The sequence below is a fragment of the Leptonotus elevatus genome, chromosome 4, assembly GCF_054856555.1.
Source record: "Leptonotus elevatus isolate MCC_2025b chromosome 4, RoL_Lele_1.0, whole genome shotgun sequence".
NCBI lineage: Eukaryota > Metazoa > Chordata > Actinopteri > Syngnathiformes > Syngnathidae > Leptonotus > Leptonotus elevatus.
The window spans coordinates 1,169,007-1,193,701 of NC_141242.1; the positions used below are offsets into that span (position 1 = coordinate 1,169,007).

The window sequence follows — 24,695 nt, forward strand, 5'->3', positions numbered from 1 at the left end:
TTACTCAAAACAGAAAGCCAAAAGATTATGGAGGTTGGTTCTAAATGTCTTATTTCCAACAGACGAAACATGATTAAACGCAAAACTTCCCTTTTAAAAGGTTCCTCAAAATTGCCATTTTTTAAAATAAACAAAAACTTTTTGGGGTCATCTTTGAAGGTGTTCGTGTGAGCGTGCGAGCGTGTGACAGATCTGATAGAAGGTTGGAGTGTTTTCAATGTTGTTTGATTCGTTAACTTTGTAAGCCGCCAAGCACAAGTCCAGCCACGGACGTTCACCTCTGGCGCCCTCTGGTGGACAAAGGGAGTCCAGCGTTTGACGGATTTGGTCCTGAGCCTGCTGATTGACTGCGGCGTCCTCCGCAGACACACCAAAGAAGGTTTCCTGATCAGAAGACACGCAATCGTTCATTGCTGTGACGTGACGTGACGTGACGTGACGTGACGTGACGTGACGTGACGTGACGTGACGAGACGCGACGTGACGTGACGTGACGTGACGTGACGTGACGTGACGTGTCTCGCCTGCTCCGACTGACCGCGTCTCTCCAAAGGAAGACGTCGTCCAAGGTGTCGCCGGCGTCCTGCAGACGGAACTTCAGCAGCAGGACGAACGTCATAAGTTGAACGCCAAATGCTACACAACACAGAAAACGATTGGACAAAAGTATTGGGACACTTCACGTGTCATTTGGACAAAAGGACACAAACAGAAAGTGAAAATCTGCTTTGGACAAAATGTTGTCTCACATACAGAAAGTGAAAAGCGAGGAAATGTGAAAAGTGCGTTTTGGTCAAAAGTATTGGGACATATACAGGAAGTGAAAGGTGAAGACTTAATTATTTGTGCAAACCGCAAACTGACCTTCAGCGATGTCTTTCTCGTCCATGATTTTGTCTTCGTCAGCTGTCGGCTCTCTGACGCCGGCTCCCTCAGAACATCGCTTGCACCTGAGCCACACACACGCAAACAGAAGGTCATCAGCTGACCTTGTTCTCCCCCAAATGGATCGTGGCGGTGTCAGCGGTCCCGACCCGTAGAAGCTCTTCCTGCCGCGGAAGAGGAAGGGCACGCTCAGGTCCAGCAGAGCCAGCTCGCCCCCCCGTGACCACCTGACAGGGACCACGTTGTGGTACGTGGCCGCCAGGTGACGCGCGTCCTGCAGCGTGCAACCTGAAAAAACGTTACGATGACGCTTTTCATTTATCCTTTTGGCAAGGCCGATATTCAATTCTGAAGGTATGAGAACTGTGACAAAAATGTTGCATTTAGAAAGAAAAATATATGAAGGTTTAAACATTGAGAATGTTTAAATGTGAGAAAATGTAAATGACTCCATTAGAAAAGAGTATAAATTGTGTGGTGAGGGGTTTTAGAGCCTTAAAACATTTATAATAAACGCAAAACATAAAGCTAACTACTTCGCAGATTTCATTTATTGCGGGTATTTTTTGGAATCTAACCCCAGCGGGAAACGAGGGAACACTGTGCCGGTGACCGGACAGTTTAAGCGCGAAATGAAAACCTGACTTTTTAACAAAACCGGTAAACCACCAAAGCAGCAATTGGCCAATCCTAATAATAAAAATGATAAGAGGTCGTAATGGTGACATCATCGGTGCGCATAATGAGCTTCATGTTAGAACAATTATATGGCGACCTGTCCACTGTTCTTATAAATGTGTCCTAAGGTCGACTAGCGACCAATCGAATTTACTTGCTGGTTTTACCGGTGAGCAAGATGAGCTCCTTGGTCCTCCCCTCGGACGTGAGATGCGTCGACAGGTGAGCGTCGAGCGTGTGAACGGCCGGTCCCGCCGCCAGGTGAACCGGCCCCGCGAGGGACCAGGGTGGCGAGCTGGTGGGCCCGCTCGGGCCGGCGGACGCTTCGGCGTACACGCTCGCCACGCGCTCGTCGTCGGGAACGTCCTGCCTGCAAGACAGCGCGCTTTTCAATCAAATCGCTCAAAACAGATCAAGATGTTGCGTTTGCGTTCTTTGAGGCAGATGCCGATTTTTAAAAATATATTTAATGCATACATTTTCACAATTAAGATTCTCTACTTTGATTGACAAGTCCATTATCAACAAATTTCATGAAGTGTACAAGATAGATTGATTTGTCAATAATAAAACCATTCTTACTTGTTTACAACTGCTGTAAAGCATTCACTTTTGTGGATATATTTTTTCCATCTTGTGTTATTTTTACATGTCTTGGGACTTACTGGGCTAACCTGGGACCTCGGGACTGTATTTCGTGCCATGTCATGTGGAAATGTGTGTTAAGACGAAACAAGTCTTTGAATCCTTGAAACATCAACTTTAGAAAGAAGGAAGGAATGTCAACTTTAAATATAACTTGAAAGGGACAATGACAAAATAAAACAATAAGAAAGTAAAATAAGAATAGCATAAACTAAAAATAATAGCAATTGAAAAAACCCATAAGAACAAATACTGACTGTTCCTGTGCGTTTTCGCCTCTTGGGGGCAGTGTGGTGCCATGTTGTACACACTTAGTGAGTACAGAAGAGATTTTTGCGATTAAATTCTATCAAAATAACTCGTTTTTCACACATTGGGAAAGATGTGTGCCTTTGCGTAGTGTTATCTTACCTGAGGGTTTGTGTCCCCACAGCATTTGTGTGTGAATATTCGTTATTTGAAGGAAAAACACTCCCGGAGTTGATGCTAACTTCCTGTTCTGCCTTCCTTTTAGCATTAGCCATAGGCTAGCGATGTTTTAAAAACGAAGCATGTTTTGTATTTAAATATTAAGTTGATTTAATTCTTATCGTCGTGTGTTTAGTTTGACAGTTAACTCCAACCGGAGTGTCATTAAATAGCTTAAAGGACGCGCGGGGACAACAGAATAACCAGAATAAGATACGCTGCCCACCTGCTAGCCGCTAATACTACGTAAGCCAAATGGTGCATTCAGGTTACTTTCACAGCATTGGAAACTTTCCAATCACTTTTTAAGGGGAAACTAATTAGCCATTTGGCCCAATTGCCGATGTTTGAAGGCCAATAATCGGCTGATTGTACTCGGCGTCCGATTAATGGGTCGGGCCCTCGTTCCGTACATGGAGGTGCACTTGCTGCAGTAGAGTTTGAGCGCCCGGTGGAGTCTCCGGGGCTGGTAGGATCGCAGCTGGGCTCTGACGTGATGGACGCCGCCCGGCTCGCAGCTCATCAGCTCGGCCAGGTTGATGGGACGAACATCGTGATCACACCTTCGCTCTGGAAGGCAACACAAGCACAAATATTAAATAAATAAATATAAGTGAGGAGGATGTGGTGCTCCAGGTGTGATCAAGGTGTTGCTCCAAATCTTAACTGTCAGAGGACATTTTTGAATTCATTTTTTATTTTATTTTTTGCACAATTTAGGACCGTTTACAACATCGTAGAGTACAACATGTAAGTATAACATTAAACGGTGATACAGCCTTAAAATACAAATCTTTCCACAGAAGTCCAATTTTTAGTCATTCACTTACAAAAAAAATGGAACCAACAATCATATTAGTGAAAAGAATGTTTTCTTATTTATTTCTTGACATCCTTTAAAATTTCTAATAAAACATTCAGGGAGCTCCCAAGGTTATTAATTAAAAAGTGAATTGGAAGCAATTTTCTACAGTATGGCAAGTATTTTTTCCCCCAAAATTTAAAAATACCTGAAAACTTTCAAATTTCTTTGTTTTATTGCCGAACAAAAACAAATGGTTCAGAATGTTCCCAGGGTCAGTAGCATCTCTTATACGCTCTAAAAACAGTTGGGTCAAAAATAACCCAACTATGGGTCAAAAATGGACCAATCCTCGACTTGAAGGAAATTTAACAAAACAAAACTCACCCAGCCCGAGATTCAAGTCAAGGTGTTTCATACCTGTGCTGATTTCCATTGAAGCCCCACTCACTAAAAAAAAAAAGAAGAGAGAGACACGGCATCAAGATGCTTAAAAAAAAGTGTTTTACAATATTTGATAAGCAAATGTCAGAAGACTTTTATTAAGAAACCCCGGAACTTCTTAAAAGTGTGACAAATGGCCATGTCTTCTTTTAATGCACAATTTGGCAGGTGAAGTGAGATTTAAAAAAGCTTCTTGTGGCCACCAGAGGGCAGCACACATTGTTGTATTGTGACGGTAAAACAAAACAAAATACAATTTCAAACTATTCCGTGTATATAGACAGTATCCATATATGAATATATATACATATTCATCTAGACACATTCATATTCTTACATATATAAACATATAAAAGTATACACATTGTTGTAAAAGTTTTATAGAAAATCTTCATTAAAATATATATTTTTTTACAATTTTTTTTTTATAATCTGAAAAACTCAATCTTTACAAAAGAGTGTACAATACATTTATGCCTAATCTTTATTACTTTGTCAACACAAAGGCCAAGGCCAGCAGAATTATTATTATTATTATTTATTTTTTTACATATTTAATATTTGATCTACAGGATAGCAGATGGGTAAACCTTCTTAAGGTCACCTCTCTTAAATTTAGCTCTATTCTCATTCCCTAAATATGACCATTGCAATATGCACTCAAAATTCAACATGAACGTCGGATAAAATACTCCTGAGCAACAAAGCAACATGCATGTAAACACATGTACAGGAGGATGTAATTATGCAACGCTATTTATGTTGCGTGTGGCATTTCTTCAGCTTAATTGTATATAATTGCCTCAGTCATTATTAAGTCAGTGTCACAATATCAATTAAAAAAAAGCTCAAATCTATGCTACTTGAGGCAAATGGATTCTTTTATTAATATTAATAAATCACAATTCAATTAAAATGTCAATTATTACACTCCACAATTGAAAAAATCATAATTGCAAAAAACAAATATTAATACAAATTTTTGAGTTGTTTAAATTTATACGTTAACAAATTTTTTTTAAATAACTCATCTAATAAATTGTGTTCCATCCAAAAGGAACTTGCATATTTATAGTGTTTCAAACAATTTTATCTGTCTTAATATTTTTTTATTTGTTTTTTATAATCTTGCCAACATAAATAAAGAAAAGTATATAATTACAAATATATATATTATTATAAATTTTGTTTGGTCTAAAAGGAACTTACATAAATATAGTGTTTATTTTTTTACTTGGTTTTAAATGCTGAAACATTTTCTTGTTTCGTACCAAAAAATAAATGATCGTTTGAATAATCGTGATTTCAATTTTTGCCAAAATGATCGTGATTCTTTTCTCTCCCATAATCGAGCAGCCCTGGGCGATTATCTTATTAGGGATGGTATTATTAGGTTGACGAATTCAAACAGCAGGAATGTTGATTTTGCTATACGAAACTCATGATGAAAGCTCATTTTCTGTTCTGTGTTCGTCTTCCTTACCTGGAGACTCTGGAGGTGTGTTCCACACGCCCCACATGGCAGAGTCGTTGACTTCGCGATGGTTTTCCTGGTTGGATTCGTGGAAAGCGTCCATCGTCCTGCGGGCAAAGCAGGAAGTCAACACGGACATTCAACACCTTCCGTTGTCTCACCGCATGGGAAAAGTGGCCGTTAAAAGGGGTTTTCCCCACCCAAAACAAAACAAAAATTAAAAAAAAAAAAATATATATATATATATATATAAAAAAAAGTCACCTCCTGAGCTCGTGAACGTCGGGACTGTTGTCGGGCAGAACGCGGATGCCCCTGCCGTACGCCGTGCCGCCGTGCAGGTGGAAGGAAAGATGGTTGACCTCCTCCACCTGGCGGCTGCTCAGCCCGGGAACCTTGACGGAACCCGGGATGGCTCGCAGGTTGAAGATCCTCAAGAAGTCTCCGGGCTGGTGGGGGACATTGACAAAGATGGTCAAACTACAGCGTATTATATACACCTTACAATAAAGGATATTTATCAACATCTAGTAACTGCTTAAATCCTTTATTTGTTTATTTAGGAAAGTAGTATGCTTGTGTTTTACAGAAGTTCAGCTTTAGGGACATGTAAAATCGATCAATATATTGTCTTACTGTATTAGGAACGCGCCAAGTGAAGTTTATTTTTTTTTTTTTAGGAAACTGCAACTTTAATAGTTTGTCTTCTTTTTGGGAACGTAGAACATCAGTATTTTGCCATCTTTATAAAAAAAAAAAAGACCAGTGCAACATTAATGGTTCTTCTTTTATAGAAGGTGCAATATTATTGCTTATTTTCTTTGCAGGATTATGACAAATGGTTTATTTTAAGGATAGTGCAACATGAAAGTTTTTTCTTCTTTTTAAGAAGGTGCCACATCAATAGTTTTGTCTTATTTTTACAGAAGCCCAATTTTAAGTTTTTCTTCTTTTTAGGAAAGTCATCAATAGCGATCATCTAGTTTGTCTGTAAAATACATAATAATAATAATAATAAAAGTCCAACGTCAATAGTTTGCTTTATTTATGGAAGTGTAACATAAATAGTTTGCTTTCTCTGAAAAGGAAAAAAAGTCTAATAGTTTGTCTTCTTTTTAGGAAGGCACAACATCAACGGTTTATCTTCTCTATAGGAAAATTAACTGTCAATAGATCACCATTTTAGGTAAGTGCAACATCAAGATGATGGTCTCCTTTTTATGAACGTGCAAATTCCAAAGTGTGTCTTCTTTTGTGGAAACGTACAATGCAGACAAGCAAAAGAGTCGCAAGTGAGCTTAACATTGCTTCCTTCCTTGCTCTGCTGTTCCTGCCAACGCCAGCAGATGGCGCTGTGGCACCAAACTTTGCATGGTGACCAGTGAGTCAGATGCCTGGAGAGGACTTGCTTCCCCCCCCCTCAAATGTTTGTCACGACAAGCCTGAAGAAGACAGAAACATGTCCTCCTCTTCCTCACATCATCATCATCATCATCATCATCATGGAGATTTTTTAGTTGCCTGTCAGAGGCGATCAAACATTGTCCTTTCCAGTTGTACGGATTCAAGGAAGCCGTAAACAAACATACATGAAGTGTAATCGCATCAGAGCTGAGGAGCAGAAGAAGATGAAGATGAATGCGTCATCTTCAGCCAAGCGTCATGTGTGTTCCGAGTGTCGAGGCGGGAGGCCGGCTTGTCGCCGGGAGGCGCAAAGGCCGGAACGCCGCCGCCGCCGCCGCGCTAACTCCCGTCAAACGTGCGAGAGCGCAGTACCTAGAAAGCAGTGGAGTGCTTGTCAAGTTGCTCCCTGGGCAGTCACTTCATTCACCGCTCATCACCACCACGACTTTCACTTTGCATTTTCACAAACCAAAGCGCAACATTTGTAATTGTGGGAACGCATTCAGCTTTTCCCGCGCAATTTCTGCAGAAATCTAGTTCCAGTTGTTGGTGGCTATTTGCGTCTGGCCATGTATCCGCTTGCAAGCGCCGCATGCACAATGTCACCTGACACACGTATGAAGTGCTGCCTTCAACGGTGAAAATGCTTTCATTGTCCACTTGGTCCATTCAATTCCACAAGAGTGCGGATGCAAGCACGCGACTTGGGTTTGCAAATCCGTTTTTTTCTTCACGTGTTTTCCCAGCACGTCTCTCTGGAGAGCAAAAGTGTTGAAGCAGCCGAGTGACGAGAGAAAAGCAGCTGAAAGCTTCTCAGGAGTCAACACGGACACACACACACACACACACACACACACACGAACAGGAACAAAGTGCGGTAGGAGGACAAATAATAAAGGCTGGATGTGTTTGATTGTCAGCTTGCTGCATGCAAGCGCGCGTTTACAGGGAGAAATGTCAGTAAAGAAGAAAGAGCGCATCCAGGAAAATTACAGACAAAATAAAACAACCCCGTTACACTTTCACACTAAAAACCAATTTTTTATTTTTATTTTTTTTCTTCCTATAAAGAGCTCAGTATTGTTCATTCGGAAATGTCATCATCATTGCTCTTTATTTATTTATTTATTTATTTTTATTTATTTTTTGTGTGTGTGTGTGTGTGGGTGAGTATGTGTATGTGCGTGCGTGCGTGCGTGCGTGCGTGCGTGTATTTGTTAGCTCACCAAAAAACCTATTAGAAAAAAATCTCATACCGTTCACCTAAACCGAACACCGCCGTCAGGAGACCCGAGGAAGGACCAAAGAAAACCAAGGAAGGTGAAATCCAGCACCGACCAGACACCACCCACCAAAACTCCTCCCCAACCCAAGAAACATCCCCCCCCAACAAAGCCGCCCCCCCCCCGACCCCACCCCGACCAACCGGCAGCCCCCCAACCCCCGACCCCCAGCCCCCGGGGACCACCCGCACCCAGGCACCGGCGCCGAAGAGGGTCCGGACAGCGGAGCGGAGAGGGCAGCCGCGCCCACCCCACTAAAAACTATTAATGTTGCACCTTCTTTTTATATATATATATATTTAAAAAAAAAAGAAGACAAGCTATTGATCAAATTATTGACGTTCCACTTTCCCAAAAAGGAAACAGATATGTTTCATTTACATAAAACAACAAAAGATTGATGCTAACCTTTCCGAAATAAAGACAACCTATTATGGTTGCACTTTGGCAAAAAGAAGACAAACTATTTCTGTTCCACGTTCCTAAAATGAAGGTAAACTGCTGATGTTGCACCTCCGCAAAACACATGACACTTTCCTGAAAACAGGACAAAGCATTAATGTGGCATAAATAAACTTGACCTTCCTAAAAAGAAAAGATCGAAGTTGTTACACATTTGAGAATATTTGCATTGAGGAATCTTCCATTTATTGGTGAATTTACAGCCGTCAAGTGTCATTTAGAAGGTCATTAACCGTTTCAGCATTTTGCTGCCCATCCATAGCTAACGTAAAGCGAACCGTCAACCAGGCACACAGCAAAGGTACGCATCAATCAACCCAGATTTTTTTTGGGGGGGGGGGGGTGTACTTTTCCACCTACTGAAGTGAAGCATGTGCGTACTACTTTGCTGTCATTTTGTCTCCCGCCTTTGAGGGATTAAGAGCAGGGGGGGGGGGGGGGGGCGTCACCGTGAGCGTCGCCACGGCAACTGGAGAATAGCGCAGCATTTAAGTGCTTTTAAAGAGTCTGTTTGGTTTGCAGATATTCGGCCAATGAGAGGGTTCAGTGCGGACTGCGTTTACTTATAATGAGCAGATTAGCACGCCCGGGGAGGCGTTAAGGGACCGTGGGACGAGCCGGGCGGGAAAATATCTTCCCTGCGGCAAACCATTTCCATATTTGGCTGCAACAAAACGCAAACACTTGATTGCCGACACCTTGTCAGCGTCCGGTATGGACAGTCCTTCAAAATTCGTCATACGGAAAATTGTCAAAGAGTCGGACTCGTGTGTTAAACAAAAGTATTGGGACAGTAAAAGTGAGGCCCTTTCAACTGTCTGCGAGTGACAAATAGGCAATTGTGGAGCTGATCCACGGACGGGAACGAAAGGAGCTCGTCAGGCAGGAAATAAATAAATAAATAAATAAATAAATAAATCCCTTCAGATGTGGGCTTTTCTTTTTAGAGGTGAAATTCGCATGAAAGGGCAGAAAGGTTTCGACGGGTGAAAAACGAGCAATTGTGACGCTGAAAATCAGCTTCGAATGCAACACTCTAAAAACAGGTTTTTTTTTTTGTCTTAGTGTTTTCTTGAAATGTATCGTAAGTATTCTCTTACATTAATAAAGACCTGACTTATTGCACTTTAAGACCATTCAGAATCTCAAGTATTGAATTATTTAACCAGTTACCGCCTCCACAAAATTAAATTTGGAATTTGTTTGTGGAGTTTCTAATTATGCAATTGATCTTTAAGAACAATCGATGTTCCATAATTAATCAATATCAATTGCATTGAATCGGGAAAAATCTAAAGTGAACCAAACGGAACCCTTGTGAATCGAAATCGAATGGATTGAGGAAATTCAAATCGATACCCGGCCCCGGTTGGAGGTGTAAGCAAGATGAAAAGCAGAGAACAAGCGAAAAACAAGAAATTGCGAAGCTTATCCTCGGCTTGTCGACGATTGCGCAGTCGGGTGTAAAATGGCTTCCCCATAAGAAGACTCCATTGACTATTTGGCGGCCGAAGCCACATGATGTGCTTCGACAAGTGAAAAACAAAAACTGGCGTCACTGTTTCAGTATTCTGGGATGAAGTGAGAATCATATTTTGCATGCGTATGACGGACGGTCCCCCCCCACCAATACGCCCCCCCCCCCCCCCCCCCTCATGCTTTTCACCTCAACACAGGCAGCAGCATTCATGTCACTTCGCTTCTGCTGGCTGCTTTTTTATTTGGATTTTTTGGAGGAGAAAAGCGCCGGCGGGCCCACATGAAATCTCATTTAGCTTGTTGCCGTGCGGGAAACAGAGGAGGAGCTGCGCGTTAGCTCAGCGAAAATACTTGAAAAACAACAAGCCGCATGAGCCCGACAGCAGTCAGTGACACAGAAACACAGAAACGTACAGCGACGTCTGATCAAGCGTGAGCGCTAAACTGGAGATAATGAGCGACGGCCACGGGGCCCGCCACAGACGCACGGGAAAGACAGAGAGAGAGAGAGAGAGAGAGAGAGAGAGAGAGAGAGAAAAGGAAGGAGGGAGGAAGAGAGAAAGAGAAGGAAAGCGGGTCAGAGAGAGAGGGAGACAGAAAGACAGAGAGGGAAAGAAAGGAGAAAGGGAGGGAGAGAGAGAAAGAGCGAGAGAGAGAGAAAAGGAGGGAGAGAGAGAAAGAGAGAGAGAGATGGAAAGCGGGTCAGAGAGAGAGGGAGAGAGAAAGACAGAGAGGGAAAGAAAGGAGAAAGGGAGGGAGAGAGAGAAAGAGCGAGAGAGAGAGAAAGAGAGAGAGAAAAGGAAGGAGAGAGGAAGAGAGAAAGGAGAAAGGGAGGGAGAAAGAGAAAGAGAGAGAAAAAGAGGGAGAGAGGGAGAGGAAAAGAAAGGGAGGGAGAGAGGAAGAAAAAGAGAAAAGGAGGGAGAGAGAGAAAAAGAGAGAAAAGGAAGGAGAGAGGAAGAGAGAAAGGGATAGAGAAAGACAGAGAGAGAGAGAAAGAGAGGGGGAAAGCGGGGCAGAGAGAACGGGAGAGAGAAAGAGAAAGAAAGGGAGGGAGAGAGAGAGAAGGAGGGAGAGAGAGGCAAGGAGAGAGAGAGAAAGGGAGCGCTTGACAAATAAAAGTTGAGTTGTGAAATTGTCAAGTGGTGGCAAACGAACACACAAGCAACATTTGAATACTTCAGCATCTCTCGACTTGGACGGACTTTCACTCGGAGACGTTAATCAACTTGAATTAAAGCGCCGACGTGCGTGATTATTTGCAGCAACCTGCGCTGTAATGACGTCGCCCTCCCAAAACCGGTCACGTGTCATTTATGGCGTCCTTGGAGGTCCGCAGTGGCCATTAAGCATCAAAATCAACAACACGTCGATGACTCGCGGGGACTTCGGAGGACGTCGATTGCAAATGCGGACACGCTGACACAAACGTTCAGGGTTCTTGGAATGGAGGCCGTCCAGCGGATGAGACAACCTCCGCAAATGCGTCCATTTCGGCGAACGCAGCCAAACTGGCTTTGGTGACGTCACAAAGCGGGACGGCGGATTGATTGGACCCGGGGGTCAAAGCAATTGCAACTCCCAAGTCCAAGGAACGAGTTGTTAAACGCAGCCGTGGTGGCGTAATGGAGGCGCGTGTGCGTGCGCGTGCGCGTGTGAGTGCGCGTGCGCGCTAACTCTGACGTGACTTTGCAACGGCCACAATGTCGTTTACGCCTCGCAGAACTGAAGGAGGATGCTTGCGCTTACACACCTCCACAACACACGCGCACACGCACGCACGCACACACGCACGTTGTCGATGTGCGAAACTCAACTTGTTTGCAAATTCAATTAACGTGCCTCTCACTTTAAGAAGAAGAAGTGACGGCCGGGGTAATCATAGTTTGACTAATGCTGCAACTAATGGCGGCTGCTTTTTTTTAATTTCAGGTACGCGTCCTTGGAACTTTTTGGCGGCTCCTGTTATGATAGACATTCACACCCAATTTTTGTGTCAATTGTGACTATTTTTTTAAATAATAATAATAATAAATTGTATTTATAATGCTCTTTACATCACAAGATCTCAAAGGGCTGCAAGTAGAAAAGAAAATGGCGTACATTTAAAAAAAATAAAATTAAAAAAATTAAAATTATTTTATCATATTGTTTTTGACCTTTATTCTGTTTTCTTTTAGCCTTTACCTGATTTTATTTTGTTGCCGTTTAGTTTTTAGCTCCAGTGTTTCCTGGGTGCCTTTCCTCACATTGTTTCTCTGTGCCCCTGTCATGTTTTTTGTTTTTATTGTATTATGGATGTTTTGTTTAGCACCTTGAGTTGCATTTTAATGTATGAAAGGTGCTATATAAATAAAGTTTGATTGATTGTGGGTGGATATTTTCTAGTGTTTAGAGTTCTTTGAGGTCATTTGCTTAAAATAACCACGTCAAAGCAAAACCTTAATGGCAAACAGAGATGGCAAATCCAGGTCCAGAAAGTAAAAACCCTGCCACAGTTTGGCTTTAGCCCCTGGTGCTAGCTAGCTAGAAAGCTAGCTTCCCATGGTGCTTGTTTACCTACCAGGGAGCTAGCTAGCTTGCACCAGGGGCTAAAGCCAAACTGTGGCGGGGTTTTTGCTTTCTGGACCTGGATTTGCCACCTCTAATGGCAAGTCATCAAAATGATCAAAGTTTGACAGCATGCTTGGTCCGCATTAGAAAGCATAGGTCAAAAATAAATACATTTTAAAAAGCGTGCAAGTTTAGCATCAGCCATCTGTCTCGGACAAATAAAAAATTTTTTTTACCAAGAAACACCCACATGCAAAAATGACTTTGTCAGGTGTGCCAAAAAGAATCCTGCATTGGAAAGCACAAATTGAACTCATCTGGAGGTCTTGTTGACTTTCTGTTATCTGTCATTCCAAAGGCTTTAAAGCACAACGCAAGAAATAAATGGGGGGATTGCGACTCCATGTGATAAAAGAGAGACAATCCCTCGATGTCACGCGGCGGCTCAGCAGTGAGCAGCTTTACTTACCCGCTGATGCTGCTTCGCTGGCATCGATGCACTTCCACTCTTTCAACTTCACTCAAATCATCTCGACCTTTTTGAGAACAAACATTTGTGTAATTTTTCCTAACATTTTGACCAAGGAATGTCCGAGACATTTGGCTGACAGAACTTTCTGTGGTTGCTCCGAGTCCGGCACTGTCCCACTGTCGTATGGTGTTCCACAGGGTTCTATTTTGGGGCCCCTGTTGTTGTTTTTATTGTTTTTGCTGCCCCATCTTAGGAAAACACGGGATTTCACTGCTATGTGTATGACCGCCAGATACAGTACAGACCAAAAGTTTGGACACACCTCCTGCTTTATTCTCATGACTATTTACATTATCGATTCTCACTGAAAACTAAGAATGAAAACATGTGGATTTATGTACTTAACAAAAAAAAAGGTGAAATGACTGAAAACATGTTGATGCCTTCAGTGAAAATCAACAATGTAAACGGTCATGAAAGTCAAGAAAATGCATTGCATGAGAAGGTGTGTCCAAACTTTTGGCCTGTACTGTATATCTTGCGCTAAGCAAAAAAAAATAAAAATCCAAGGCCTGGATTGCACTCAATTTCTTGAACGTCAATGAAAAGAAAAGACAAATGATGGTCTTTGGTCCCGGCGGGCCCCCCTAAACATCCCATCCTGCTGACTTGGACACCTTGGCGCCTTGTCTAAAGCCAACAGTTTTAAACTTGGGTTTTAAACTAAACCAGCAAATTGGTGCTGTTGTCAAATCTAGATTTTTTTCATAGACATGCTAAAAATAACTCTTTTTTTTTTTATGTGAAATATTAAAAGAATACAAATACAAGACTGTACATTTGGGAGGTCGTTTCTGTTGTGTCGGTTAGTGACATAAGTTTTTGACTTCTGACCTTGAGCTGCCGTGTGGACTGCACGTGGTTGTCGTACACCAGCACGTTGGCGATGAGCTTGTCGTGCTCCTCGGAGAAGGAGGTCGGCCCCTCCACAATGTTGGAGTCCACCGTCACTTTTAGCAGAGCGTGAGGGCAGCGGGTGCCATCCCACACCTGCAGACAAAAGGACGATGACGCGATCAATTCATCAGAACGGTCCCAAGAGAAAGACCGACATTTTTGAACATTAACGCATTTGCTGCAAAAAACGTATAAATGCATTCTATTTCTATTTTATTCTATTTTAAATATATTGCCATGGTCCCCAAAACATATTCAGGCTTTTTCCTGTGTACAAAATTCAGAGGCGGAACCTCTGAAACGCTCCAGCTGTGTTGATTGAGCTCGGCAGGAATTTCATTTTAACTGCAGTTGCGGTGATTCGCCATTATGGAGGCGCTATATCAACAGCAGTGCACCGGAACAACCGAAGAAGTAACAGCTATCTTTTTTTTTTTTACTTTAATGTACCAAAGAAGAAACAGAGATGATAGAGCAAGTAGCAACCGTTGTGCACACCCATTTCCTGGTTGCGAGGCAGAGGTCGCGCGCTCCAGCCATCGCCAAAGTCATAAAAATACAGCATATACAATAAACATAATCGTGTTTTACAACAACGCTGAACTATATCTACAATTGAATATGTACTAGTGGATGAATTTGTAATAATTGCAGTTAAAAAATGGCTAAATTAATGGGAGCTAGCTAGCTAGCTAGCTCTCTAGCAGGTAAAGGAGCACCATGGGAGCTAGCGAGGGCATAAGAGGTCAACCAGGGCCATGTTGCAAAAAAAGCTCTTTCTCCCCACTGTTTTGTGAATAATGAGAAAACTGTTCTCCCCGTGCCTGCGTGGCTTTTCTCCGGGTACTCCGGTTTCCTCCCACATTCCAAAAACATGCATGGCAGGTGAATTGGACACTCCAAATTGTTCATAGGTGCGATTGTGAGTATGGTTGTTCGTCTCTGTGTGCCCTGCGATTGGCTGGCAACCAGTTCAGGGTGTACCCCGCCTACTGCCCGAAGCCAGCTGGGATAGGCTCCAGCAACCCCGCGACCCTTGTGAGGACAAGCGGTACAGAAAATGGATGGATGGATGGAGAAAACTGCCAAATAAAAACAGAAACAAATATACTTTTTTTTTCCTGATGAAATAAGAGACTCTTATCTTTCTTTTGGTAGGTTCCATGTTTTTCTAGCAATAGAAGACAATATTCTGTGGGCCTTGCAAAAATCAGTCCAAATCTAGTAAAACTGCTGGGAGCGAAGGGGGTTGCTTCAGTGAAAATGGCTGGAAGTGAATGAGTTAGGATTGATTTTGAAAATTTGTCCAAATGAAATGTGGTCAAGACTGAGTCGGCATGCCGCTCAAAAGTGGGCCCACAAAAAAAAACGTCTCTCACCCTGAGCAAGGTGCAGGTGGAGTCGACGGGTGCTTTGGCGAGCAGCTGACAGGTGAGGTCAAAGTACATTTTGGGCTGGGCGGCGGACAGCGCCACGGTGAGGTCGGGGGGCAGCAGATTCTGACCGGCCAACCACGAGCGCAGCTCCGTCACCATGCGACGGTCCTCCTCGGTGAAGCTGAAGGTGCGGCTGGAGCTCCGAGGCTCGATGTCGGCGCCCGCCATCCCGCTGAAGGTCACCGCGTTAAAACCGAAGGTGGTGACCAGCGTGAGGGAATGTTTGTAAGGCTGAGTCTGCGGGGACGACAGCAAGGACGTGAGGAGAAGTGGAAAGCGACAGATTGCGGCCGCAATTCGTCAACAGTCGTACGGAACCTTGACTTTGTGCAAGCGCACGATGTCGCCGATCTGGAATATTTGCGGGTGCGACTCCATTTTGGGGCAGAAAATGGTGCAGCTAATCTTTTGCTCAGATTGATCGGTGATCTTCAGGCTGGAACACATGTCTGCGGCGGGAGACAAACACGGCAGACTTTTTTTTTTTTACTTCCTCCAACAAGAAAGTTAGTGATATGTCTTAATTGTCTATTTGGTTATACATTATGCTCAGTGTTTCCCACATCATGTTAATACTTTGGCGGGCCACCCAAGTAAACTGGCCACCACCAGAGAAGTTTTTTTTAAAATACATTTAGAAAAAAAAAAAAACGTGTCGCAACGGGATATACCGCATGTAATGTTAGTTCGCTGTCACTCACTTTGTGAGGCTCGAGGAGACGTATGAACAGGACTGAGACCTCCCCATTCGAACCCCGCCCACCCCACCTCGCAGGAGTCCAACCACCCAAGTAGATTTCAAATCTGTGGGAAACACTGAATTGCTATTTCAAAATAACACACTCCAAAGCTCAAATATCAATTTTTTGACATGGTGAAACACAAAGAATCGATTCCAGGCCAACGCCTAATCGACAACACCAAGATATTCTTCAAAACTGCATAACTATAATAGTGGACTTGAGAAGAAAAAATCTTGTAATTTGATGACATCAGCATGCATCTGAGGTCTGATGTTTGTGGATCTCACTCTGCTCCATCTATCTTTCCTTTCTTTAGTCTTTCCTCTGGTCTCTTGAGGTCTCCCCGCCAAATGAATAATACTGAGCACTCAAAAAAAAAAACATTCATCTGATATCACTTATGATACGAGGGGGCAATGGCAGTTTTGATGGGCAGCGTAAAGCAAGATGGCTTCCCGCAATCAGATGACATCAGGTGCTCTCGTGTACGGTATAAAATAATTGAAGAGTGACAATTACCAGAGGTGGGCACTTTGGTCTCTCGTCCCTTTCCCATCGTTGACGGATGCCCACATTTTCGACAAATGCTTTATGACGCAAAGCCTCGAAAAAATACACGGACTGAGAAGGACCCGCTGTTACGGAGCCAGACCGAAAACCTGCTGTATTTTTTTCGAGGCTTGGCGTCAAAAAGCATTCGTCGAAAATGTGGGCATCCGTCAACGACGGGACGAGACAAGAGACGGACGGACGAGCCCCCCTTGCCCATGAGCAAATTAAATTTAGGTCGGACTCAGATCCTCAGATGTGCATTTCAAGCGTCACACCCTCAACTGGCTTTAAATCAATAAACTTGATCCATGACTCACATTTTTCATGGCCATCAAATAGTGCACGAATACCTGATTTGTTCTAATGTGGACGAAAACAGAGCGACCCGATCGTAGCCGCCCCGAGAGAAAAAGAAAAGAAAAGAAAAGAAAAGAAAATGACTCATGAGATCATCTTGATCACGCGCGAGCGGGAGGCTTGTTAACACGTTCATAATTAGCGCCGCGCTCCCTTCACCTCGCCGCATGTGTGGCGGGAACGAAAAGGAACGAGCATCTTTCGCATTGAGGAACGTCCACGTACACTTTCTCTGATTCGTTGTAAATATGACACGTATTCGTCGTACTCTGGATATGATTCGTTTCAATTACAAATTTGATTCATTCCTACTTTGATGCGATATGATTTATTTGAAGGACTACGTCAGACGATACTATTCACAAAAACGAATTGAGAAGCACTGAATTAACGTTATCCATCAATAAACTCCAATTTCAATACAGTAATAATTCACTCCAATATTGATATGATTCAAGGCAATTATCATGATTCACCCTCAATTATGATTTAATTAATAAGAACTACAAAGTTGAACTCCAGTTCTATTGCAATGATTCTGTCAATTATGATATGACGTAATGAATCAGACCAAATATGACAATAGAGATAGACAGATTTTTCAGAGCCGATACCGATGCCAATTATTAGTAGTCAAGGAGGCCGATAACCGATAATGGAAGCCGATCCCGTTGTAACCGTTGTAATGTCTTAAATGTTTATTGAGCAATTTTTCTGACTTTTCAAAATATAGAAGGTTTTTTTTTTTCAATCTCGAACAATTGAAACAAAATGTTCAGGGTGCTCCAAACGTTTTTAGTATGTCTTAAAAAGTTAATTGGAAACAATTTTCTCCAGTAAATATTTTTTTCCAAAATTTAAAACTACCTGGAATCTTAAACTTTCTCATTTCTTTGTTTTAATGCTGAACAAAAACAAATGGTTGAGAAGGATCGCTAAATGAAAATTGAAATAAATAACTCCCTGAGATTAAAATTGTTTTAGATATACTTTATATCGGCCGTCAGATAAAAAAAAAAAGGCCGATACCGATATTCGTCAAAATGCTCAATATCGGCGCTGATAATTAGCCAGGCCGATTATCGGTCGATCCCTATATGATACCACTCATTTCCATCTATGATACGATTCACGACATTCCCAATGTGATGTGAGACTTCGCCCGATTATAACACGATATAATTGATGACAAGTACTGAATGATGCAATAAGATTGACTTCCAAGTGGAACGCGAAACGAGACAAATTGCGTCCAATTTGAATCCTGACCTGATCCGCGACTCTTGAAGGGCTGTTTGAAGAAGACCACCACGCCGTACACGTTGACCACGACTCCGGGTTTCAAGTCCGCGAGCTTGACGTATGTGTACTTTTGCGCGCCGGAAACCTGCACAGGATAATAACAACGTAACAATCTGCAAAAAAGCATGTGACATGTCGCAATTTCAGGACGACGCCTGATGGGCTTCTGACCGCAGCAGGGGGCAACGCTTTTGTCGTCCGGGCTTCTTGTGGAGTTGGGAGGTCACCGGGTGGACGGGGAGACACCTGAAGCACACAGGACAGGCTTCATTTGTCTTTTTGAACTCCAAGTAGGGCTGGGCAATAAATTCGAATTCATCCGATACATCGTCATTTCAAAAATCTAATCGTTGAAAATATTCTAAATCGTGAAATCGAAATGTTTTGGTTGAGTTGTAATTTTGCATCAGTGGCAGAATGCGGGATGGACGCGTTTACAATAGCTACCAACTACTTCATGAATGTTAAGTTGATGTTAAAACTGATCTGGAATCAGTATACATTATTGTTGTCTGAACATTTTGCACGGGAATTATTTTTGAATAAATGAAACCTTTAAATAAACGTTTGTTGGGTATAATAGATTCAAATTCATTAAAATGGTAATCGTCCTGAAAAATGGGGATTCCATTTTTGGACCATATCGCCCAGCCCAAACTCGAAGGTAACGCTGCTGACAAGATGAGAAAAATCAACGGCCACATGTTTGTATTTTTCTAACATTTGTGAATATTTCGTTTTTGTGTGTGTGTTTAAGAAAAAAATTATTCAATTAAAATTATTTTTTATTTTCCATCTATTATTTTTGTGCTTTGGTCTAATATTCTTTGTATTCGTCTTGTTTAAATGAATATTGTACAAATAGAAAGAGAAAAAAAAAACAGTCAACAAATATTTGTAAATAAAATAATGCAGAAATATTTATTTATAAAATCTTTCAAAATATTTTTTTCCCAACAATTCCATAGTATTTCTACAAGTATTTTTCAACTAACAAGTTTAATTTTTCATTAAATAATTTGGTCTGATGTTTTTGTTTTAACTCATATTTGAGTATTTTTCCATCTAATATTTTGATTTGCTTTTTTATTTCATTAGATTTTGAAAAATATATATGAATTAGTATGTTTTTTTATATGTATATATATATATATTTTTTTTTTTTTTATCTAATAGTGCATTTAATGACTTTTTTGGCATATTATTTTCTAATATTTGTGTACTTTTAAGTTTTTCACTCTTCCCGAGTGCATTTGGATGTTTGCGATGTTTAATCTGCGTCCTGAGCGCGCTTGACGGCAAAATCCTGCGAGTCCTCACGCGGATGACGGCTTGCTCTCCCGACAGCAGCAGGTTGAACAAATGCCTTTTGTCCTTTCTGGCCGTGGGAGATTTGCCCACCGTGAAGCCCGAGGCCGTCACCGCGTCCTGGCGGGAAAACACAAGATGCGTGCCGATTAAAAAGGGCAGCCGGCGGAGGGGAAATATATCTCAACGCGTTTCCTTTCCGTTGCCAGGCGGATTCAAGCGGCAGATGCGACACACTCGGGAGGTTTGCAAGAAGACTCCAGAACGAGCTGTTGCTGATAAGATAAGCTGTTGAGAAAAAGTCAAGTCTTGTTCGGCGCACACGACAAACGACATAACGTGGAGAAGTCGCGTGCCATGCCCGGATGACGACTTTGCAACGTCAACCGCCATTAATGCGTTTTCACAACACGGCGCTTTCTGTCGGCGTCGTTGTCTGGAAGCAAGTGAGAATTGATCCGAGAGTGAGAAGCGTCCAAAAGATGACACCAAAGCCACGCAAAGTCGCTGCTTTGAAGATTAGTGGCCAGAAGTCAGAAAGAATTACAATTAGGACGACAACGAACGCTTAGTTTCATCATAATAATCATAATAATAATAAATCTAGCAACTATTTTTGGGATGAATCCGATTTTTTATTAACATTGATTGAATTTCTTTCCTTTCCTTTATTTAAAAACACAACATCACAGTGAGCCCAAAATGCCCAAAATGATTACGCCTCACTCAAACAAGCAAGAATTGTGATCATTGTTTTTCAAAATAAAAGCAGGTGTTTGCAAATGTCTTCTTTTGAAAAAAACACTCAGATCATCAGAGCATATTTACTGTTAAGAGGCTGAAATTCCCAGAATATGGACAATTTGTAGTTAATGGTTAAACGATTATCATAATAGCAGTTGATTAATTTGATAATCAGTTAATTGTCGATTCTTGGATTAACTGTTGCAGGTCTAAAATAATATGAATAGAACAGAATTCACAATAATTATGCAGCCAAATGATTGGTGACAATTACGATCAAATCGAATTATGAAGCGATACAAAACGATTCCCTCAATTACGATAGAACATAATTATCGCTAATTACATTTGTTGCATGATACATTTCACTGCAAGACAATTCACTCCGATTACAATCGAATCTGATCGACTGCAATTACGATGCGACAATTATGATATAATTCATGCTAATCATAAAGTAATATGATATGATTCCCATCAAAAAACGGATTGGACCACAGAGTCAATTCAAACCTGACAGGCTGAGAAATCCACCAGATGTGTTTTGTAGCGGTTCAAAGAGTACAATGCTAAAGCTAACTCATTCGCTGCTATACAAGTAAAAAAAACATTGCAGTGAAAAAGCTAATATAGATACAAAACAGCATGTGGTGGTGAAAAAAAGCGCTTTGTGTGGTTCCCCCAGGTGATTTTTTAAAAAAAAAATTGTAATCCCGTAACACAACAATAACTAATGAATTCCCATTTCAGAAAAACGGCGGTGATGAAAGCGATCCATCAGCCGCCAATTGGACGTACCCCTTGATTGACAGCCTGAGAGAAGTCGTGGGCCAGCATCCCCAGCAGGACCATGTTGATGGACGACGTCTCCTGCGGCCCGCACTTCTCTTCGGACACAACACAAAGTCATTCAAGCTGCCGTCCAAAGTCAAGTCCAAATTTGTACCTTCGATGGCGGCCTTCAGGAAGAAGTGGTAAATTGGTGACGACACCAGCGGACCTTTGTGGACCACTCTGCCCTGGACGCAAACACACACAATGTGCTACAATAAATCTGTTTTGTCTTTAAATTTGTGGGGGAAAAACTTGCACATTTGCCACTTTATATAGTGCACAATTGCTAGAAAAATACTCTTAAATTTGTGACTTTATAAAGTGGCAAATTTGTGAGAATTTTTTTTTTGCAAATTTGCGATTTTATAGTGGCAAATTTGCAAGAAAAAAAAATTCACAAAGTGCAAATTTTCTAGAAAAAAACTGAAAATTTACACGTAGCGTAGCTACAGTCTAGCATGTGAATTTGTTGGTGGCTAATGGCACACTGTTTATAAAATGAAAAGGCAAGTTGGAGACGGATTCATTCTTAATTTAAACTTTACACGTCATACACGGGAGCGGCAACACTATCAGCTGACTAAACACTAACCAATCAGAGGCTAGCATACTTTAGGTAAATGCAAGTGAATGACGGAGAGCAGCAGATTCGACACATCATTTTCTTTGGAATACCAAAAGTCTGAGTTTTTTTCTCGCAAATCTACCACTTTATAAACTCACAAATTTTGCGACTTTATAAAGTTGCAAATTTACGGGGGAGTTCTCTTGTAAATTTGCCACTCTTAAGTCACAAATTTTACGAGAAAAAACGTGCAAATTTGCCACTTTTTTTCATTTGCCATGTGGATTTCTCGTAAGTTTCTGAGTTTTTTTTCTCCCGGAAAATTTATGACTATAAAGTGCCAAATTTCTCGCAAGAAAAAACTCGCAAATTTTAAATAAAGTGGCAAATTTCTCGCAAGAAAAACTTACGAGAAATACACGCAACGTATAACTTGGATGTTTGTGCCAATACATTATAAAGTGGCAAATTTGCGCTCTTTTTTTGCCACTTTATAAACTCGCAAAATAGCTACTTTATAAAGTCGCAAATTTACGAGTTTTTTCTCGCAAATTTGCCACTCTAAAGTGGCAAATTTTGTGACTTTAAAAAGTGGCAAATTTGCACGTTTTTTTTCTCAGAATGTTACCGCCCTCTAAAAAAATATTTATACGTGGCCATAATATGCCGTCGTACAGATATGCTGCCATACCTTGATCGAGTGGTGGCTATGGTCACTGTCGATGCTGATATGCGCGATGGGAATGATTGTCAAGTGGCCGCCTGGCTCCGCCCCATCCGCCAACACAATGACAGGCATGGTGGCGGCAGCAGCCTAATAAAAAAATTAATACAAAAACATCGGTTTAATCATGTCTCATTTGATGATGTTAGAGCTTCGAAATACTAAAAATTTAGATTTTTGTTACAAAAATCACATTTTCAATTCAAATCGTTTTTTTTAGAATGAACTGAAAATCAACAGAGCCTCGCCTTCGTTTTGAAGGCACCACAGATGACGTCTTATCAGCAAAGCGGCTTAAACAGCAAAGTGGGACTGGAGGGGGAGTGCGTCAGAGCTTTTGGGAGAGTAACCCAGGAAAGTGGTCCCAGCAGGTAGCGCGTGGCTTCCTGTCAGAGTCGCTTAGCTTGAGTGTGAGCAGCGTGCGGTGGGAACAGCCTGCCGGGCAGACGCCACGTTCGCTCGCGCGGAAATGCCAGCGCGGAAAAAGACATTAATGGGATGAACCTCGGTGCTTTGGAGGGCGGGAGAGGAGCCGGGAGGCTGAATTAAGAGGAAGATGGAGTCATTCCGGACCTTGGAGCTGAGCGACGTTCCCCGACGTTGACCTTCCAGATGCTACGAGTCACTCTCTCCCTCTCGCTCGGTTTGGCTTAAAACCAAAACACAAACTCACCTGAAACTAGGGCTGTGTGATTTATCAATGTTCACAATTGCATTTATTTGTCAGAATGATGCCCCCCCCCCCACCACACTTTTAGATTCATTTCAGTTATTTCTGTGGAACTTGAGGCAAGTTAATACTACTTCTTTTGATATCAGGAGAAATTTAGCAGATCCCAGGAAGGGGATTTTTAGGGGGGGGGGGGGGGGGGGGTCTTTTCTATACTAAAACCAAAAATGTTGGCTTTGTAAAAAATACAAATCAAACATAAAATGTGGAGATTTTCCTTCAATTTCAGGCCATATTGCCCAGCCCTACTTATATGTTAACATTAGCGTTGAGATAAAACAATAGTACAATACAATTGCTCACTTATGTCCATTATTTTTATATTTACATTTTTGTTTTACTTGACGCTCAAATCAGAACATTTACCGTTCAACCATCTCATTTCAGGTTCCACGATGCCAGTGAAATAGATAAACTAACTACAATTTATTTCATTTGATTTTATTTGTGTATTACGCAGATTAGCTGTCTTATCCGCGTGTAAATAAATGTCACCCTAACTGACAGGTTTGTGATCGACAACGAACTTGTAAGCGGTGCAATCGCAATGCATTCTGGGTAGCGAAGCAACAAAAACCGTGTGAAACAAGCCAAATTGTAATACAAAAACGATTGCTATCGGTCTTCTACACCAGCTGTAATATCACACATTTTATGAACACACACTCAACTGGTCAACTACTCTAACAGCCTTTTTTATTTTATGACAAAAAACAACTTGACAAACTTTAAGAGATGCTAACGTTAGACCAGGCGACGTTGTACTGTGATCAGGTTGTGGGGCTGTTTTGTATATTCAACAAACGCCGAATATCGATGTGAAACTGGAAGAATTGGAAAATGACCACAAATCTGCTGCAAGTGCCTGTCGAACGTCCACCGAGTGAGGAAACTCAAAACGGGAGGAATTTTGCATGAACTCTGGCGCTTGTTGTAGCGTGACGCTAAACGGTGGCCAAGACAAATGACTCACAAAATCTGCTGTCGGAACGAGTAGTGGACAAGTGAAATAATATTCAGGTGATAAATCTTACCTTTTACTTTTGATTTCCCCCGCTGTACTTTCGAACTGGCAGGCTGCAAAGATGCGCATGCGTACTAGGAAAATGCGGAAGCTGCTCAAACGCGCATGCGCGAAACATCAACTTGTTTACAAGGGGTAATTTAATGGTTTCTTTACTTTTATTGAATCCAAACATTACATTTTGAAATATTTTAAATTAATTGTAATTACAAATTATAAAATAAGAAAATACAAATTTCACAATAGAACAGGTCAACCCTCTCTGGATATTATACTGTACAACATTCAGCTTCATTGAAAAAAGTAAATCAAGAGATTCGACAGCTTATTGCTTTTCTTGTTGATTAATTTGATACAGTTGAATATGGATTTC

The 24,695-nt window shown here is 41.6% G+C and overlaps 1 protein-coding gene across 2 annotated transcripts; it reads right to left on the reverse strand.

The window, feature by feature from the left end:
• Positions 1–73: 73 nt before the first annotated feature.
• Positions 74–24,410, reverse strand: pot1 (protection of telomeres 1 homolog). 2 transcript variants are annotated; one of them, XM_086073717.1, is made up of 20 exons: positions 24,333–24,410; positions 23,073–23,217; positions 22,536–22,658; positions 21,392–21,464; positions 21,244–21,332; positions 19,714–19,821; positions 18,565–18,639; positions 18,361–18,478; positions 15,758–15,888; positions 15,383–15,676; positions 13,941–14,096; positions 5,661–5,845; positions 5,406–5,503; positions 3,899–3,928; positions 3,090–3,246; positions 1,731–1,933; positions 1,035–1,173; positions 865–950; positions 539–636; positions 74–384 (listed from the first exon to the last, which is right to left on the reverse strand). In XM_086073717.1, exons 3-20 carry the CDS (start codon positions 22,641–22,643, stop codon positions 148–150), a joined length of 2,385 nt encoding a protein of 794 aa, XP_085929843.1. In that variant the 5' UTR covers positions 22,644–22,658; positions 23,073–23,217; positions 24,333–24,410; the 3' UTR covers positions 74–147. The 2 variants fall into 2 exon arrangements, with proteins under 2 accessions (XP_085929843.1, XP_085929844.1); XM_086073718.1 differs by lacking the exon at positions 19,714–19,821.
• Between the last annotated feature and the right edge of the window lie 285 nt (positions 24,411–24,695).